Source organism: Petaurus breviceps, unplaced genomic scaffold (genome assembly GCF_028583685.1).
Source record: "Petaurus breviceps papuanus isolate PSGF00001 unplaced genomic scaffold, PetGlider_PUasm1.0 582, whole genome shotgun sequence".
In the NCBI taxonomy this organism is placed as follows: Eukaryota; Metazoa; Chordata; class Mammalia; order Diprotodontia; family Petauridae; genus Petaurus; species Petaurus breviceps.
This window is the reverse complement of record NW_027186390.1, coordinates 10792769-10811490: the sequence shown is the minus strand read 5'-3', so window position 1 is coordinate 10811490 and position 18722 is coordinate 10792769. Positions and strand designations below refer to the sequence as shown.

Sequence of the window (18722 nt, the reverse complement as noted above, 5' to 3'; positions counted from 1 at the left end):
CCCCCCATGGTGGCATACAATCAGGTATAGGATCTGCAGATACTTTCACATTAGACATTGTTCAGGTTATAAAGGATTGTATTGGATGGAATGAACAATGGGAAAGAGGAAACCAAACCAAACAAGAAAAAGAAAGAGAGCAGGTAATTTGCTTCAATCTGCATTCAAACTCTGTTCTTTCTCTGAATGTAGACATCTCTCTCCATCATGAGTCTTTTGGAGTTGACTTGTAGCCTTGCATTTCAGAGAAGAGTCTGGTCTATCATAGTTGGTTGGCACACATACGTTGTGTCTGTAATTGTGTACAAATTTCTCCTGGTTCTGCTGTTCTCACTCAGCATCATTTCATACAAGCCTCTCTAGGTAGATATGAAGTCCATCAGCTCTTCGTTTCTTATGGTGCAATAGTATTCCATTGCATTCATATACCATAACTTGTTTAGCCATTCCCCAATTGATGGGCATCCCCTTAATGTCCAATTCTTTGCCACCACAAAAAGAGCTGCTATAAATATTTTTGTACATATGGGTCTTCTTCCCGCTTCTGTGATCTCTTTGGGATACAACCTTAAAAGTGGTCAAAGGATATGAAATTACTTGTAGCCCTTTGGGCATAGTTCCAGATTGCTCTCCAAATGGTTGGATCAGTTCACAACTCCACCAGCAGTGTATTAGTGTTCCAATTTTTCCATATCCTCTCCAGCATTTGTCATTTTCCTGTTTTGTTATCTTAGCCAATCTGACCAGTGAGATGTGGTACCTCAGAGAATAGTGATTTAGAGCATTTTTTCATATGCTTATAGATATCTTTAATTTCTTCCTCTGAGAACTGTCTGTTCATATCCTTTGACCACTTATCAATTGGGAAATGACTTGTATTCTTATAGATTTGACTCAGTTCTCTGTATATTTTAGAAATGAGGCCTTTATCAGAGACTTTGGTTGTAAAAATTCTTTCCCATTTTCTTACTTCCCTCTTAATCTTGGTTACATTGGCGTTGTTTGTACAGAAGCTTTTCAGTTTCATGTAATCAAAGTTATCCATTTTGCATTTTATAATGCTCTCTAATTCTTGTTTGATCATGAAATTTTCTCCTCTCCATAAATCTGACAGGTAAACTATTCCTTGCTTTCCCAGATTGCTTACAGTATCATCCTTTTTACCTAGATCATGTACCCATTTAGACTTAATTTTGGTATACGGTGTTAGATAATAGTCTATGCCCAGTTTCTGCCATACTATATTCCAGTTTTCCCAGCAGTTTTAGTCAAGTAGTGAGTTCTTATATCAAAAACTGGAGTCTTGGGGTTTATCAAAGAGTAGATTATTATAGTCATTGACTGCTGAGTCTCATGAACCCAATCTATTCCATTGATCCACTGCTCTATTCCTCAGCCAGTACTGAGTAGTTTTGATGACTGCTGCTTTATAATACAGATTAAAGTCTGATATAGCTAGGCCACCTTCCCTAGCATTTCTTTTCATTAATACCCTTGATATTCTGGACTTTTTGTTCTTCCAAATGAATTTTGTTACTATTTTTTCTAGGTCTATTAAGTAATTTTTTGGTAAGTTGATTGGTATGGCATTAAATATGTAATTTAATTTAGGCAAAATTGTCATTTTTATTGTATTAGCTCAGCCGTGAGCAATTGATATTTTTACAGTTAGTTACATCTGACTTTATTTGTTTGAAAAGTGCTTTGTAGTTGTGTTCATATAGGTTCTGGGTTTGTTGTGGCAGGTAGATTGCCAAATATTTTATAATGTCTACAGTAACTTTAAATGGGTTTTCTCTTTCTATCTCTTGCTGCTGAATTTCATTAGAAATATACAGGAATGCCAAGGATTTATGTGGGTTTATTTTATATCCTGCAACTTTGCCAAATTTATTTATTGTCTCAAGTAGTTTTTTACTTGATTCTTTAGGATTCTCTAAGTATATCATCATTTCATCTGCGAAGAGTGATAACTTGATCTCTTCTTTGCCTAATTTGATTCCTTTGATTTCTTTTCCTTCTCTAATTGCCACTGTTAACATTTCTAGTACCAGATTGAATTAGAGGGGTGATAGTGGATACCCTTGTTTCACCCCTGATCTTATTGGAAGTGCTTCTAGCTTATCCTCATTACATATAATACTTGCTGATGGCTTTAAATAGATGCTACTTATTATTTTAAGTAAGGCTCCCTTTATTCCTATACTTTCTAGTGTTTTTAATAGGAATGGATGTTGTCCTTTGTCAAAAGCCTTTTCTGCATCTATTGAGATAATCATGTGGTTTCTGCTAGTTTTATTACTGATATGATCAATTATATTGATGGTTTTCCTAATATTAAACCATCCTTGCATTCCTGAAATAAATCCTACCTGATCAAAGTGTATTATTCTTGTGATAAGTTGCTGTATCTTTTTGCTAATATTTTATTTAAAATTTTTGCATCTATGTAAATGAGGGAAATTGGTCTATAATTTTCTTTTTCCATTTTATCTCTTCCTGATTTAGGTATCAGTACCATATTTGTGTCATAAAAAGAATTTGGTAGGACTCCTTCTTCACTAATTTTCCCAAATAGTTTGTAGAGTATTGGAATAAATTGTTCTTTAAATGCTTGATAGAATTTTCTAGTAAATCCATGTGGCCCTGGAGATTTTTTTCCTAGGGAGTTCACTGATGGCTTGTTCAATTTCTATTTCTTAGATGGGGTTATTTAATTAATTTACTTCCTTTTTAGTTAATCTGGGCAGCTTATATTTTTGTAAATATTCATCCATTTCACTAAGATTGTCAAATTTATGTACATGTAATTTGGAAAAATAATTCCTAATTATTATTTCAATTTCCTCTTCATTGGAGATAGATTCACCCTTTTCATTTTTGATACTCATAATTTGGTTTTCTTCTTTCTTTTTTTTTATATATTGGCTAAAGATCTATCAATTTTATTGTTTTTTTTTTCATAAAACCAGCTCTTAGTTTTATTTATTAATTCAATAGTTTTCTTAATTTCAATTTTATTAATCTCTCCTTTGGTTTTCATTATTTCTAATTTAGTATTTAATTGTGGATTTTCAATTTGTACTTTTTCTAGCTTTTTGAATTGCATGCCCAATTCATTGACCTCCCTTTTCTTTAATTTATTCATATATGCACTCGGATATAAAACTTCCCCTAAGAACTGCCTTTAATGTATCCCACAAATTTTGGCATGTTGTCTCATTATTGTCATTCTCTTGAATGAAGTTACTGATTGTTTCTAGGATTTCTTGTTTGACCCACTCATTCTTTAGGATTAAATTGTTTAGTTTACAGTTTAGTTTTTAGTCTGTCTTTCTGTGGCCCTTTATTGCATATGATTTTTACTGCATCATGATCTGAGAATGATGCATTTAATATTTCTGACTTTCTACACTGAATTGTGAAGTTTTTATGTCCTAGTACATGGTTGATTTTTGTGTATGTGCCATGTACCGCTGAGAAGAAGGTATATTCCTTTTTATCCCCATTCAGTTTTCTCCAGAGATCTCTCATACCTGTCCTCTCTAAAATTCTATTCACCTCCTTAACTTTTTTCTTGTTTATTTTGAGGTTGGATTTATCAAGTTCAGAGAGGGGGAGATTAAGATCCCCCACTAGTATAGTTTTGCTATTTCTTCTTCTAATTTCCTTAACTTCTCCTCTAGGAATTTGGATGCTATACCACTTGGTGCATATATGTTAAGTAATGATATTGCTTCATTCTTTATGGTGCCTTTTAGCAGGATATAATTTCCTTCCTTATCTCTTTTAATTAGATCAATTTTTGCTTTTGCTTTATCTGAGATAAGGATTACTACCTCTTCTTTTTTTTTACTTTAGCTGAGGTATGATATATTTTACTCCAGCCTTTTACCTTTACCCTGTGTGTATCCCTCTATTTCAGATGTGTTTCTTGTAAACAGCATGTTGTAGGATTATGGTTTTTAATCCATTCTGCTATCTGCCTCCGTTTTATGGGAGAGTTCATCCCATTCACGTTCACAGTTATGATTACTATCTGTCTCTTTTCCTCCATCCTATTCCCTCCCCTGTTTATGCTTATATTTTTCTCTCCTTCTCCCTTCCCCTCCTTAAGAGTTTTCCTTTTGACTGCCTTCCTCAGTAGTCCCTTCTTATCAACGTCCCTCCCTTTTCCTCCCCTCCCCCTTACTTCTTTCCTCCCTTCTAACCACCCTTCCCTTTCCTAACCCTTCCCCCTCCTGCCTATTAGAGTATTTCTTCTTCCTACTAAGAGTCACAGGAACAAATTTCATGCAAAGCTCCTCTCCCTCCCCTTTCTCTCTATTATGATATGTTTTGTGTCTCTTCTCAGTAGAGTCCTATGCTTAACTGGTTGTGTTATTCCCTCCTTGCACCAGAACCAATGAGGGAAAAGCTCATATAATACTCATCTCCCTCCCTTCTTTCCCTCTGCTATGTTGCTTTTATGCCTCTTTGTTTGGCATAATTTACCCTTTTCTATTTCATTCTTTCCTCTTCTTCCATTGCAGTCCCTTTGTAACCCTTAATAAGGTTTTTTTTAATCATCATTTTGTGTAATTTATACTCATACCCTGTGCTTGTCTATAAACAGTTTGCTCTTATTAAAATAAGAGGGTGTGTGTGTGTGTTTTCCTTGTTTACCTTTCTATGTTTCTCTTGTCTCATAATTGGAGGTTGAATTTTCCATTGAGTTCTGGCTTTTTCATCAGAAAGGTCTGGAAATCTGTTATATCGTTGAATGACCATCTCCTTGCCTGGAAGAATATGTCTGGTTTCTCTGGGTAGGTGATCCTTGGTTGCAATCCAATCTCTTTTGCCTTGCGAAAAATTGTATTCCACTTCCTCCAATCTTTCAGTGTAGAGGCTGCCAAATCCTGTGCGATCCTCACTGTGGTTCCTCGATATTTGAATTGTTTCTTTCTGGCTGTTTGAAGTATTTTCTCCATTACCTGGTAGTTCTGGAGTTTGGCCACAACATTTTGAGGACTTTTCAATTTGGGAATCTCTTTCAGGAGGTGACCGGTGGATTCTCTCGATTTCTATTTTACCCTCAGGTTCTAGTAACGCAGGGCAGTTTTCCTTAATGAGCTCTTGGAAGATGTTGTCCAGGCTCATTTTTTCATCATGATTTTCTGGTAGGCCTATGATTCTCAGATTATCTCTCCTGGATCTGTTTTCCAAGTCAGTTGTTTTTCCATTGAGATATTTTACCTCTTTTTTTAGTTTTGCATTCTTAATCTTTTGTTTGACTAATTCTTGGTTCCTCATAGAGTTATTTGCTTTAATTTGGTTGATTCTAGTTTTTAGCGAATTATTTTCCTTGGTTAATTTTTGGACCTTCTTTTCCATATCACACATTTTTCTTTTTAAGGAGCTGTTTTCTTCATTGTAATGTTTTTCTAATTTTGCAATTTTGATTTTAAAATAATTATTCATTTTAATTTCTATTTCTCTAATTTGGTTTTCAAAATTTCTTTTGAGCTCATCCAAGAATGCTTTTTTGTGCTTGAGACCAGTTCCCTGTTGAGGCTTCAGCTGTGGGTGTGGAGTCAACCCTGTCTCCCTCTGAATTTGGTTCCTCCTTCTCAGGATAGTAGGACTCCATAGTCTTTGTCTCTTCAGTCTGCTTTCTACCTATTTTGAGGCAGGGTCCTAGCCATGCCCTTCCTCTAGGGTTTCTGAGCCTTTAGTGTTTAAGATTTTGCTCTGGGGCAATAATTACTATGTTTTCAGGGTCAGAGGGGGGGATTGGAGCAGCTGGGGTTCACTCTGACATCCTGGTCCCTGGAGCTTCACATAGGGGCCTTTTAAATTTCTGGACTGTGGATTGGTAGTCCCAGAAGTAGTTGCTGCCCCTGCTAGAGGCCCTGCATTTGACTCTTACCCTGCTCCGTCCAGTCTCAGCTCTGTGGTGATAGGCCTGGCAATGACCCTTGTGGTTGGTGGGTTGACTTGCCTCCACGATGATCAGGCCGCATCCAGGCCTCGGTCTGCATGAGGTTGTATTCTTTTGGTTAGTTTGGAAGCATTTATTGAGTGCTTACTATGTACCAGGCACTGTGCTAAGGGTGGGGATCAAAGACAGAAGACAGGTTCTGCCATCCGGGAGCTCAGTAAGTCAGTAAATATTAAGCACCTTTTATGTATGGAACTGTGCTAAGTTCTGGGGATACAAAGAAAGGTAATAGATAATTCCTATCCTCAAGGAGCTCACCATCTAAAGGGGGAGACAAGAGGCAAACAAATATGTACCGATAAGCAATGTACAGGATAAATGGGAAATAATTAACAGAGGGAAGGCACCAGAATTAATTTAATTAAGAATTGTCAGCCAAACCAAACTAGTCTCTAACCTGTGGGTGGCCAGAGTCAAAAAGAGTAGGCTAAGGACTGGAGAGTCAGGAATCAAACAGATTTAATTTCAAAGTGAGGGACATGACTTGCCAGCAAGGACGCATGTGCCAGAACCCCACCCCTAGTGGGGGAACCTGCTTTAGTGTGGGTAGATCTCAGTGTGTGTACCAATGGCTACACAGGGAGCTGTAGCCTTAACAGTGAGGGGTAACGGCAACAACGTGACATGTGTAGTACCTAGCAGGGCTTCATGACCAGAACTTGTCTCAGCTCAGGGACACCTGGTGCTGGTTAAAGCCATACAGTAATTATGTGAGATTTTGCCAGGGGGTGAGATGCAAAGAATTGTTGTTATGCCAAGCTCAGGGCACAGCTTACTTGCTGGGCCTTAGCTCTGGAAAGCAGGGTGTCTCCTAATATCTTGACATTATGACAACCCTAGAATTTTCAGGGTTAGCCAGTGATTTAGGTCATTGGGGGTGTCAGATTTAATGAAGTCCTAGGCCATGTTTAAACTGTTGGGCCCATGGCCAGATGACTCTGTCACCCTGTGGTCTTTCAGGTCTTGGATCTTGGGGCTCAGTGCTTGGTGTGGTTCATGGCTGGACTGACCTCAGACCTTTTCAGCTGGATCCTGTGTGTTGTATGTAGAGTGGCCATAATATTCAAATCAGCTTTTTTGCTCCTCCCCTTTTCTCCTCCCTTCTTTCCTTCACTCCTTTTTCCTCCTCTTTATTCTATTCCTCCTCCCTTTCTCTTCCCCTCCTTTCTGCTCCCTCTTTCTCCTCCCTTCCATTCTTCTCCCCTCCCTCTCCCCTTTCCTCTCCTGCTCTCTTCTACTTCCTCCCCCTCCCTTTTCTTCCCTCCTGCCTCTCCTCCCTTCCCTTCTACTCCCCTCCCTCTCCTGCTTTCCCCTCTACTCCTCTCTGCTTCCTTCCCTCCCCTTTTTCTTCATCTCTTCCCTTCCCCTCCCCTCCCCTCTTCTCTTTTGTGCTCTTCTCTCCTTCTCCCATTCCCTCCCCTATGGGGACAAAGGTTTCCCTCATTTCAGGTTGACGTGACACCTGGAGAACTTCAGGCTGAAATCTGACTCTTTACTAGCACAAATAAGTGAGGACTTTGCATTCCTGGGTGTGACCCTGTGTTCTTTCCTTTTAGCCAGGAAGACCAAAAAACAGGTGTTTGTCAGCTACAATCTTCAAAACACAGACAGCAACTTCACACTGCTCATAGAAAACAGGATCAAGGAAGAAATGGAGGCTTTCCCGGAAAAGTTTTAGCCCGAAAAAGAGCGCAGGAGCATGTGGTGATTTGTAATTTATGTACATTAAACAGAATAACAGAATAAATTGAATGTATTTCACAGCACATTCAACATGGACTTAGTGTGTTTTGAGTTTTGCTTTTTAAATTAACCTGATAACCCTTCCCTTGGGTAGCAAGGCAGCTCAGTGGGCAGAGTGCCTGGCTGGAGTCAGGAAGACTCATCTTCATGAGTTCAAATCCAGCCTCAGACACTTAACAGCTGGGTGACCCTGGGCAAGTCAGTTAATCCTGTTTGCTTCAGTTTCTTCATCTGTAAATGAGCTGGAGAAGGAAATGGCAAACACTCCAGTATCTCCGCCAAGAAAACCCCACATGAGATCACAAGGAGTTGGATAGGACTGAACCACAACTTCCTTTGTCCATTTTTTTTACATTCATGATCAGAAAGGTTTGCTTCCCCATTTTTATCTCTTCCATCCCTGCCTCTAACTCCCTTCTTTTTTGCACCTCTTCCTTCAACTTTTCTTCTTCAATCTTTGACTTTTTACCTTCTGATTAGCAGCGTATTCAGCTTCTCATATGTAGGCTTGCCACATCTTTCAGATTTTTCAGCCAGCCATCTTGAGATCCATGCAGATATTACAATTCATGTTACAATTAAAATCAACTGTCCTTGGATCTGCTGTTTTAGGATCAGCTCCTTAGGTTCTGGGGGGGATCCTTTTTTTTTTTTTAAGGGTACTGAATCAGTACCAGTGGGAACCTGCTATCTCTCTCAACTGAGGCAGATCTATAATTATGCCCAGAGTGTTGCCTGTATATCTCCCTCTATATGTATCAACCATGAAATTCCTGATTCCACAACCACTTTTTATGCCTCTCTCCATGTATTATGTTTAGTGCACTGGAAGACATTTCATACACTGATAATAATCTTATACAAAGCTGTTAGGAAATGACTCAGGTGATAGTGTCTTTGGGAAGGAACCATGGCCTGGGATTCTTGTGAGAAGTTTCAATCCTAACGTAACACTCAGATTTGCTGGACCCCTGAGCAAAGGTATCCAATCTCCACATGCCTCAGTTTAAAACTGAGGTGTTTGTAGCCTGGAAAGGAAGGTAGGGTATTTCTGTTATCCTGGAGAAAAGTGGCCCTTTTCATAAAACAGTGAGTTTTTTTTTAAAGGTAGGACTATTGAGGAAAGATGGTTAATAAATGTTTTCTTTAAAAAAGGATGTTTTCTACGTTAAAAAAAAATGGTTTACACCCTAAGAGTGAGTGTTGGGTCACTTCTGAGGCATTTCTGTTACATCTCTACACTAGAGGGGAATTCTTATTCATTACTTTGTAAATTCTGTAGTGATCTTAGATGTAAGGAGATTGGGCTGTGCCATAGAATGACCACAACATAACTACTACCTCCCCAACAAAACAACTCTAAACTTTTGTTATTAAATTGTAAGCAACTATAAAAACAATTAGTTTAGTGGTCTGAGTACAGCAACAGGCTAGAATTATTTGTTGTCAGATGTAGATAAAAGTGCTTGCTAATTCCCCTTGAAGAATGGGGGGAAACACCAGGATCCTCCTTCCCTGGCCTGGAATAAGGACTAAGGCATATTGATATTTTGAGATGACTCAGTTTAAGGATGTATGATTTCATTAACATGTGGGTCGTCCCTCCAGTGCTGCAATGGGAAACCCCACTTTGATGATGTATATAGAACTAGAATGAACCTGTCATTAAAAACAAATTTTTTATATCTGGGGAAACTGAGGCTCAGGTGAATCTGTTGGTTACACAGTTGCAGGTAGATGGTCTTCCTAAGTTTCTGCGGCAAAAGAAAACTCGCCTGTTGTCTGTTTTTCTATTCAGAATTATTTGGGCTGGTCCTTATGATGATAGACACTGAGTCTGTCAGTGTCTACAGAAGGAACTTTGAGACCCCAACCCCAAGTGGCTTTGGAATACTCAAAGTCACCTTTTACTCCATGATGAGGCATTGCACTAGGAACTCATTGGAATGCCAATGCAAATCGGCACCTTTTCTCCCACTTGTGTTAGAGATTATAACTGAGTATACACTGGCTAAGGCTGATCATAGAGGAGCCAAGAAGACATTCCATAGCAGCTCTGCTAATGGGGCAACTTTTTTTTTTTGTTTTTATTTCTGTACATTCACATACAAATTTCTCAGGTACAACAGATGTAACGTCATGCAGACACTTAGCTTGTAAGACAGTTTCAGTACTTGATTTAAGCTTGTGCTATGGGTAAGCACCACCAGACTAATGATCAAAACGTACAGTAACAGTTCTTTAATTAGAGCCTCATCAGAAACAAAGGGAGTTGGGGCAGGGGCAGGAACCAGGGAGAGGAGCGAGGGAGGAAGGAACGCTTACCCACTAGACATTACACTGTATTCCTTTCCCAAAACATTTTACACACTACATTAAAATGAGGTTTTGTCTAAAAGACGAAAAACAAGAACAGAAGACCAACAATAGCAGTTGAAGGGCAGGATGCCATCCAGTGTGAGCCACGCAGAGGCTACGGGTGATGTGACATTCCAAGTCCATTTCATGGCACTCTGACTTCCAGTTTTGTGACTTCAGCTTGGCTCTGGGAAGTATCGCGGTTTTAGCCAGATACTTCATTTTGTGTATCCTCTGCTATATCCTGCTCGGTGACCAAATAGACCCACTCCACCCCCTTTCCAATTGCCAGTGTGTCAGTGGTCAACCAGCCTCTTAGAAAAGAACAGACTATGGTGCTGGATAGCACAAAGCATCCTTGAGAACGGGGAGGTGGGATGGGTGGGGTGGTGCGTGGGTGATGGGGATGGGGAGGACTGGGATGAAAGGTGTTTGTGCGTCGTTTGGAACAAGGGAGACAAAGGAGATAAGACAGAGCCCCCTGGTGGTTGAAGATTTAACTAATGAGGTTTCAGAATGAAATGGGTTTTACATGTAGGTAGCTGGCAAGTACATCTTTGAATGCTTTCTATGGGGGAGAGGGGAAGAGGAGGCTGACTGGAAGCAGCAAGTCGCCTGAGAAAAGCGTTTCCTTTGTGTCAACCATGAAGGAAACAGGATTGAGTAGTTTTCAAGTTTGACAGACATGTCATTAAAGTAGCTGCCAGAGCACCCATCTGCATGTACATAGAGAGCAGGGCAGATGAGATTCAGGGGCCAGATGCCCCTCTCTCCATCCCTGCTGCCTCACTTGGTACCTTGTTTTCCTGGGCTCTCTCCAAAGAGAGGTTCTTCTGATTTGACTACATTCAGTAAAAATGTTCTGCTGGCACCAAAAACTTTCCCCAGTTGATGATGCCACAGAAAGGAGTTAAAGCCTGGCCCTTTAACCCTGGGTGAGTTTTGAGAGGGATGTGCCAACAGAACCAGAGGGAAACCTCACCGAGATGTGTGCTGCTCACCAGACTCTTAGCAAGATAATTCCATTATAGTCAAACAGACTGGGCAAAAAAAAAAAATCAAAATCCCTCCTTTCCCCCTTCTTTTTCCCCCAGCCTCTAAAGCTAAGAACCAAGACTTTGTTTTTTAACTCCTGTCACTTTTTGATTCATGTCATTAATCCATTCTGTTGTTTGATATGTTTCTAGTGTTTTTTTTTTTCCTTTTATTCATTGACCCTGTTCTTGGATGTTGTCTGTTATTGTTTTTCTAAGTTAAGAGAGTAGAGACCCTGAAACAAGAAGGGCTCTATAAAGCACTGTGCCTGACCTTAAGAGATGACTGGCAGCTCTGGTCCATGGACAGCTTTAATACGTGTTATTTGGAAAAATCCACGGGATTCAGACCTGTTTCAAGAATGCTCATAGATATTGTTAACTAAAAAGCTGTTACAGTAAATGGATTGTGTGTGTGTGTATCTATGTACATGCACACTTGTGCACACATGAATAGGGGCCCAGGTGTCCAGTCTGTGGTCCAAAGAGCCCTTGCTGACCGCCTCTCTCCTCATGCGTCTGATGCTTTTGCTTCAAGGCCACGTCTTTATTTTTCATCTACTTACATGGATTGTGTTGCCATGTGATTTTATCGCACGTACTCTATAAAAGGCAAAAGGTATTTCACAAGTTTGGCACGTGAAGACTGCACACATCTAAAGAAAGGCCTTTTTCAAGGTGAATGCAGACCGAAAATTTGCAACATGGAACAAAGGAGACCCAACTTTAAGTCATACGAGCAACTACAGAGGGTAAGAACAGTCATACAATGCAATGGTAGCTGAACTGAAGCCAGCTGTGAAACAATAGCCTGTTTCCCCGTTGATTTTTTATTACTGGGTTGTTTTTAAAGTCCCTCTCCACTTGCTCAGTGTTTCATAGGAAGAGTCTTTATAGAACCCAGATGTGTACCCTGGTTCTCCACAGCAGCAGTAGGTTTTTATGTTGGACATGATTTAGAACACTCCTACTTTGGTTTGCCTTCTTCATTCCGATAATCTCTTCTCTTTGATTAACATCCCACCCCAGCACTGATGCCACCTGGCACTGAGGAACAGGTCACTCAGCCGCTACCTACTGCTACAACATTGTACCACTGTTAGGAGGACCAAGGTAGCTGGAGACAGCAGGCACATAGATGAGGTAAGGAGCTAGGATGGGGAAACAAAGGACAGATTAACCCCTTTTCTGGGCTCGACATCAAGCTATGTAACAGTTGGCAGATAATGTGGCTGCCTAATACGCAGTACCCTTCCTGGCACTTAGACCATTGGAAGATCTAACTTTGCCCCAGGACAAAGACATACATAACACATGGTGTCGACCAGGACAGAAAAAATTTCTTGCTCAGGAAAAAAACTCCAGCTTGATCCTTCTCTGAGCTTGACCAAGTTAATGGCCAAAGGTTGTGAGTAGTTAGGCATCTGTGGAACTGTGTGGAAATGGGGTCAGTAGGTTAATTGCTTGCTATTACTACAAAGGGGCATCATATCCGAGTCCCCCAAAATTTCTTTTTTCAGTGGGCTAAAATAGAATATAAGATTTTTAGAAGATAAGAATAAAAGATAACTTTAACATTATTTGGGAAACCTTCTCAAAAGACTACCATATCCACCCCTACTCTACCACATCCATCCCTGGCTTCTAATGACAGAAGGTCATAGAATCTGGGGATGAATTTTGGGAAGGTGCAAAATGGCCTCCAAATGCAAACAATAGTTAAAATTACCCATGACATTTTTTTTGGAGGGGGCATAATTAAAATCCAGAATTCATTTTATTTAAAAGCATTTTGTTTTTTATCGTTTTGTAGGATTTCCTTTTTCTGTCCTCTCTCTTTTTTTTTTTGGAAAGGTGTGGATGGAAAAGACTGATTTGAGGTTAATCTCTCTTTTTTGCTCTGCTTGTGTCCTGCTAAGCAGAAAAATGGACAAAAAGATTGGGAGAAGCAGAGGACCTGGAGGATAACCCACGTGTCAGAAATTGTCAATAAATATTTAGAGTCGATAGTAAAATAGAAGCAAGTGCTTTCCTCGAGGGTGTGTGCTCTGGACAGGTATACCTGGTAAGGTTTTTGTACCGCCTCCCTCTATTCATTTACTATCATTGTCAATGTCACTTTTCAGTATCATTTGCTGATTAGAAAGTAGCCATTCTTCTTTCAAGTAAAGTCTGCAGCTGATGCTGCCAGTGGATTAGAGAGATTTGAGCTGAAAGGCATCTGGGTAGGGGTATGAGTCTCAGGTCCTTGACGCTGTTTCCTGCCTCCTGCCTCAGTACACCTATTATTGATTTATCCACTTCATTAGGCAGCCCTGGCATCAGAAAACTGGATCCACAGCCATCAGTAGTGTGGGTTTTCTTCATTTTGAATGAAATGCTTAGGATATTTCCCAAAGGAGCTTCAAACATCATTATTCAGTACAAAAGAACCATCCTGAAAGGAGACCCACATACCTGCTTTATTGGGATTTGTGAACTGCTTAATCTAATTGTGAAATGGGAAGGTCTTACCTTACATGTAGAAAATGACACTTCTTCTGTTTTAAAGCACATACAGACATACCACCAAAACCAAATGAATTTTACTTTCCCCCCTTGTCTAAGATGCAGTCACAGTTTAATTCACAACAGCTCGATTTCTTGTACCCATGGGTGGCTTCAGGGTTTGGGGACAAGAAGAAACCACTTTTTGTTCTTCTGGGAAGTAGTGTGTTCATCTTCTGTAGAAAAGATGCCTTTTTCAGGTTTGGATTTTTTTTTTTTTTGCTTTGTTTCTAAAAGTCTCTTCCTTGGAATGGCTGTGCCCCTCCTTAAGAGAAGGTTCATTTTACTTTGTGATTAATGAGAGGAAAAGGGAATAAAGTGCTTCTTGTAAAAATGACCAAAATAAATACAAACATTTAATGGCAGAAAAAGAAGGTCTTTGAAGGTATCTCTCCAGCCAGTTTCTTCCCTCAAATACATCATCCTGATGCTTTCCAGTCAGCAGAAATTTCCTCACACCTGTTGAAAGTCTTCTGTGATTAAGTAGCTTTAGCAGCAGATTTGACCTTTCCTTTCCAAGTTGGCCGTACCTGCTAGGGTTACAGGTCTGTAAACCTGTGCCAGACAAAAAGAAGATCTGACCCCAAAAGGTCTCGCCTCCTGCAGTGACAACACCAGCCCCCTTACATGGACTTCATCCCGTTGGCTGTGGCATTATCCGGCAGCCCGTCCCCCATGGCGGCCACATCGTGGAGGCCAGAGTAGTCCTTGAGCTCTGAGTTTGTTAGCAGGAGGGGCTGCTCTCCTTTCTTGTGGGGCAGAAGGGGCTGCCGGGTGTAGTGTTCCCCATTGAGGATGTTTTCCGGCAGGTTCTGGTTCTTGCTCTCCGGTAAGAGGAGGATGCAGATGATGCAGATGAGGGTACAGCAGGCAAAGATGATGTGGTGAAGGAAGTAGCCCTTCTGGTTGTGCAGCTCTATGATGGGGGCGGTCAGCATTCCAAAGCCAGCACTGGCCAGGACCAGGCCCAAGCCTCCGCACCTGCTCAAGGGACGGGAAACAAGAGAAGGAGCTTCAGAAGGAGGCTGCTCTTTGGGTCATCTGAGGAGCTTCTGGGGCTGACCTACAGCTTTTCTGGAAGTGTCAACCTTCCTCTCACCCCAACGCAAATGGCTCCTTCTTTCCTCCAGGATCAAATGCAGAATCCTCTGTTTGGCATTCGAAGCCCTTCACAGTCTAGCCTTCTTCTACCTTTCTAGTCTTCATACTAGATACTTACACTCCTCTCTACCTTCAATATTCTCTTCAGTTTGGAGACATTGAGCTCCTTGCTGTTTCTCCCATCTCCACCTCTGGGCACTTTCACTAGCTATTCCTCCAAGTCCAGAATGCTGTCTCTCCTTATCCCTGCCTCCTGGCTTCCTTCAAATCCCAGCTAAAATCCCGCCTTCTCTAGGAAGTCTTTTCTAGTCCCTCTTAATTCTAGTGTCTTCCCTCTGTTGATTATGAACCAAACATCCTGTATATAACTAGTCTATCCCTAGTTTTTCACAGAACATTTCAACTCCTCACCAAACTATCCATTTAGATGGGGACTTTCCAACTCTTAGGTCACTGGTGGTGGCTTAGGTACTGGAGCCTAAGTATTGGGCTTCCAGTTAGGGTCACTGTCATGGATACATTCAATAATCATCCTCTGGCACATTTCAGAACAGATCTGCACTTAAAAAAAAAGTTCTTGTGCTATTTTCTCTGATGTAATTTAATGAAAAGAGCATTAGACTTGGATTCAGAAGACTTAGGGTCCAATCCCATCTGTGACACTCAAGTGACATTAGGCAAGGCAAAACCTCACTAAGCCCCAGTTTCTTTTTTTTGGTTGCTTTTTTGGAGGGGCAATTGGGGTTAAGTGACTTGCCCAAGGTCACACATGAGTGTTAAGTGTCTGAGGCCAGATTTGAACTCAGGTTCTCCTGATTCCAGGGCCAGTGCTCTATTCACTGTGCCACCTAGCTGCCCCTGAACCCCAGTTTCTTAATCTGTAAAAGGGGTATAATTATACACTGGGTGGTACTGCATAAACTGCTACACAGATGTGCCCTCTTATGAGCTAGTCTTTATTAGGCACCTACTGCATGCATAGGACTGTGCTCAGCACTGGGAGGGATCCTATATAGTTTAGATAAAACATGATCTCTGTCCTCAAGGAAACTTTTTACAGTCTAGTAAGGGGAAATGATAAAGACACACATAACTATGATACGGAGTAATATACGATTAGTATATCAGAGATGGATGCAAAGTGCTCTAAGTGGGTATAGGGGACATTGTCCCCAAGAGGAGGAGATCAGGGAAGGCTTGCATGGTGGCGTTTGAAATGGATTTTTAAGGAACAGAAGCATTTAAGCCTTATGAGGAAAATAAGTGAATTGAGGCTCAAGGGGGGTGACTTTCACACAGGCACATCACTACTGAGTGTCAGAGGCAGAATTTGAACCCCAGTCTGACACCAAATCCAGCATTCTAGTCACTCCATCACGTACCAGAGACTGGGTATGAGGATTCTAGACAAGGACAAGGTCACATCAGGGAAAGAAGAAAGGGGGAAAGAAATTCTAGATGCATGGGGAGGGGAAGGGGAGTTCCCATGACCCCTTGTATGGCCATTCATATATCATAGAAATCAATATTATAGAAAAAACAAACAAATACAAGTCTTAACTTTAAACATATCTTTGCAACAGCTTTGTAGATCCAGGGAGGGGGCCAAGGAGAAGAGTGCAAGGCCAGGAATAGATTTGGGGTGGTTGTCATTACTAGCCTGGGTGGGTAGAGAGCTAGATGGGGTCTGAGAAGCAGGCAATAGTAACAGCATGAAAGGGGTGGTTAGGTGGCACAGTGAATAGAGCACTGGCCCTGGAGTCAGGAGGACCCGAGTTCAAATTTGACCTCAGACACTTAACACAAAAACTAGCCGTGTGACCTTGGGCAAATCACTTAACCCCAATTGCCCTAACTTCCCCCCCTCCAAAAAGCAAAAAAAAAAAAAAATAACAGCATGATGGAAGTGAGCCTTCCATATTACTAAAGATTATTTTTACAAGGTCAAGATGCACTTTGTCAAGTGGGCCTGCAAAGTCAGGATCTTTGTCCGTAAGTCACAGTTGGATGATAAATCTCTTTTCCAGAGTATATAGTATGTCACAGAGGCATCATATCATTAGCTTAGGGGAGTAGTCATATCTATCAGAAGTGGCTATTTTAGGTGGGAGTATCGTTTAGCTAACAGATCCATTGAATTACTCAGAACTTTGAGCTTCCAGATTTAATCTGCCTGTTCTTTTAATGATTAAAATTTAAATGATCTTACCTGCCCAAGTAGGAACACCGGATCTTAGAGCTAAAAGAGAACCTTAGAGTTCATCCCATTCAATCCCCTTGTTTTTCAGATAAGGAAACTGAGTCCCAATATAGATTCAGTTGCTTAACACAAGTAGGGGCAGCTAGGTGGTGCAGTGAATAGAGCACCGGTCCTGGAGTGAGGAGGACCTGAGTTCAAATCTGTCCTCAGACACTTAACACTTACTAGCTGTGTGACCTTGGGCAAGTCACTTAACCCTAATTACCCTGCCCTCCAAAAAAGCAAAGGAAAAAAAGATTAAGATAGATGCTGTATCATTTTCTCATAGATTCTATTTACAAGTAACTGCTTTTGTGCTTTTGTCCTGTAACTGCTTAAGTCATAGTTATTTGTCTTTGAACTTAGTTTAGAGATCAGTGGGCTATGATGGATTAAATAAAAAAAAATCCAGCTCTTCTTGCTTCAAGGAACTTTGTTAACCTTGGGGAGTGTGGGTGAAAGAAAGACAACTGGGCCTGATATCTTTACTCCACCCAGCTATCTTTCAGGAATGTCTGGTTCACTGTCTAGAAGTCTGGGCTGCTATCTCATATCTGCACTCAGACAATGAGTCTCATGAGAGAAGAAGGGGAGGGGGGCACTGCTAGCCCCCATGACTAACTTTCAACCAATCATGTTCCCTGCACCTCAGCTCTGTAACCAATCAGGTTGTCCTCAGTTCTATGATATCATTGACCCAGTTCATTTCTGTTCTGTCCTTCCCCAAACCTATAAAAGGGGAACTGCCCTTTTATATGGATTTCTTGGTATTAAAGGAGGTAAACCATTGACCCATTTATTGGTAGGCAGCATGCCCCTGTTAATAAATGTTATCTTGCTTGGAGATCTGCCTCCGTTTACCTTTTTGTTAGGATCTCAAACTTGACAGTCTGAAGCTGGATTTGAACTTAGGTCTTCCTGAGTCTTGACATAGAGCTCTGCCCACCATGCCAGCTAGCTGCCTCTGACAAAAACGCAACTTAGGCCTCTTCTTAGAGACAAAGAGAAATAAACTTTGCCTCTCTGTGGACAAGCAGAGGCAAGCAGAGTGACTGACTCCACATTTCTTAAGTCACGTAATGCCCAAATGTGCTTTAATCTGCAGAAATATATAGGACACAGATAATTCCGAGACATATGCACATATTACAGTCTGATCACCATCCTGAGTTGAAGGAAATGAAATCTGTTTAACTTTGTGCTTGGAGCAGGATTATTCCCAGCAGAAAACTTATCTAAATGGAGCATCCACACAGCAAGAAGAAAAAGAGAAATTCAGTTCCAGACAAGGAATTTTTTTTTTTGCTTGAAGCTGTTCTTAACGGGGCAGCTAGGTGGCACAGTGGATAGAGTATAGGTTCTGGAATCAGTAATACTCATCTTTGTGAGTTCAAATCCAGCCTCAGACGCTGTGTGACCCTGAGCAAGTCATTTAACCCCGTTTACCTCAGTTTCCTCATCTGTAGAATGAGTTGAAGTATATTTGCCAAGAAAACTCCAAATGGGGTCATGAGGAGTCAAATATGATTTAACGTCAACATTTTTAACTGGTCTGTTACCGTGTTTCCCCGATAATAAGACCTATCCTGAAAATAAGCCCTCCCCTTACTGTGTAAGATTCCTCTAAAATAAGCCCTCCCCCGAAAATAAGCCCATTTGGAGTTGCTATTGTAGTGAAGGTGTTCCCCCGCCCCACCTTCCCGGCCCCCCTTTATGCCCC

General features: G+C 40.9%; 2 protein-coding genes across 2 annotated transcripts in view; one reads left to right on the top strand and one right to left on the bottom strand.

Annotated features, from left to right (window-relative positions):
- The window catches only part of PSMG4 (proteasome assembly chaperone 4), a 23345-nt gene extending 15599 nt beyond the window's left edge, over positions 1 to 7746 (top strand). Inside the window, exon 3 of the mRNA XM_069103571.1 lies at positions 7537 to 7746. Within this exon, the coding sequence (XP_068959672.1) occupies positions 7537 to 7658 (122 nt within the window). The 3' untranslated portion in view covers positions 7659 to 7746. The remainder of the gene's footprint in view (positions 1 to 7536) is intronic.
- A 2032-nt stretch (positions 7747 to 9778) lies between these two features.
- SLC22A23 (solute carrier family 22 member 23) overlaps positions 9779 to 18722 on the bottom strand; it is a 279990-nt gene continuing 271046 nt past the window's right edge. Inside the window, exon 10 of the mRNA XM_069103569.1 lies at positions 9779 to 14643. Within this exon, the coding sequence (XP_068959670.1) occupies positions 14286 to 14643 (358 nt within the window). The 3' untranslated portion in view covers positions 9779 to 14285. The remainder of the gene's footprint in view (positions 14644 to 18722) is intronic.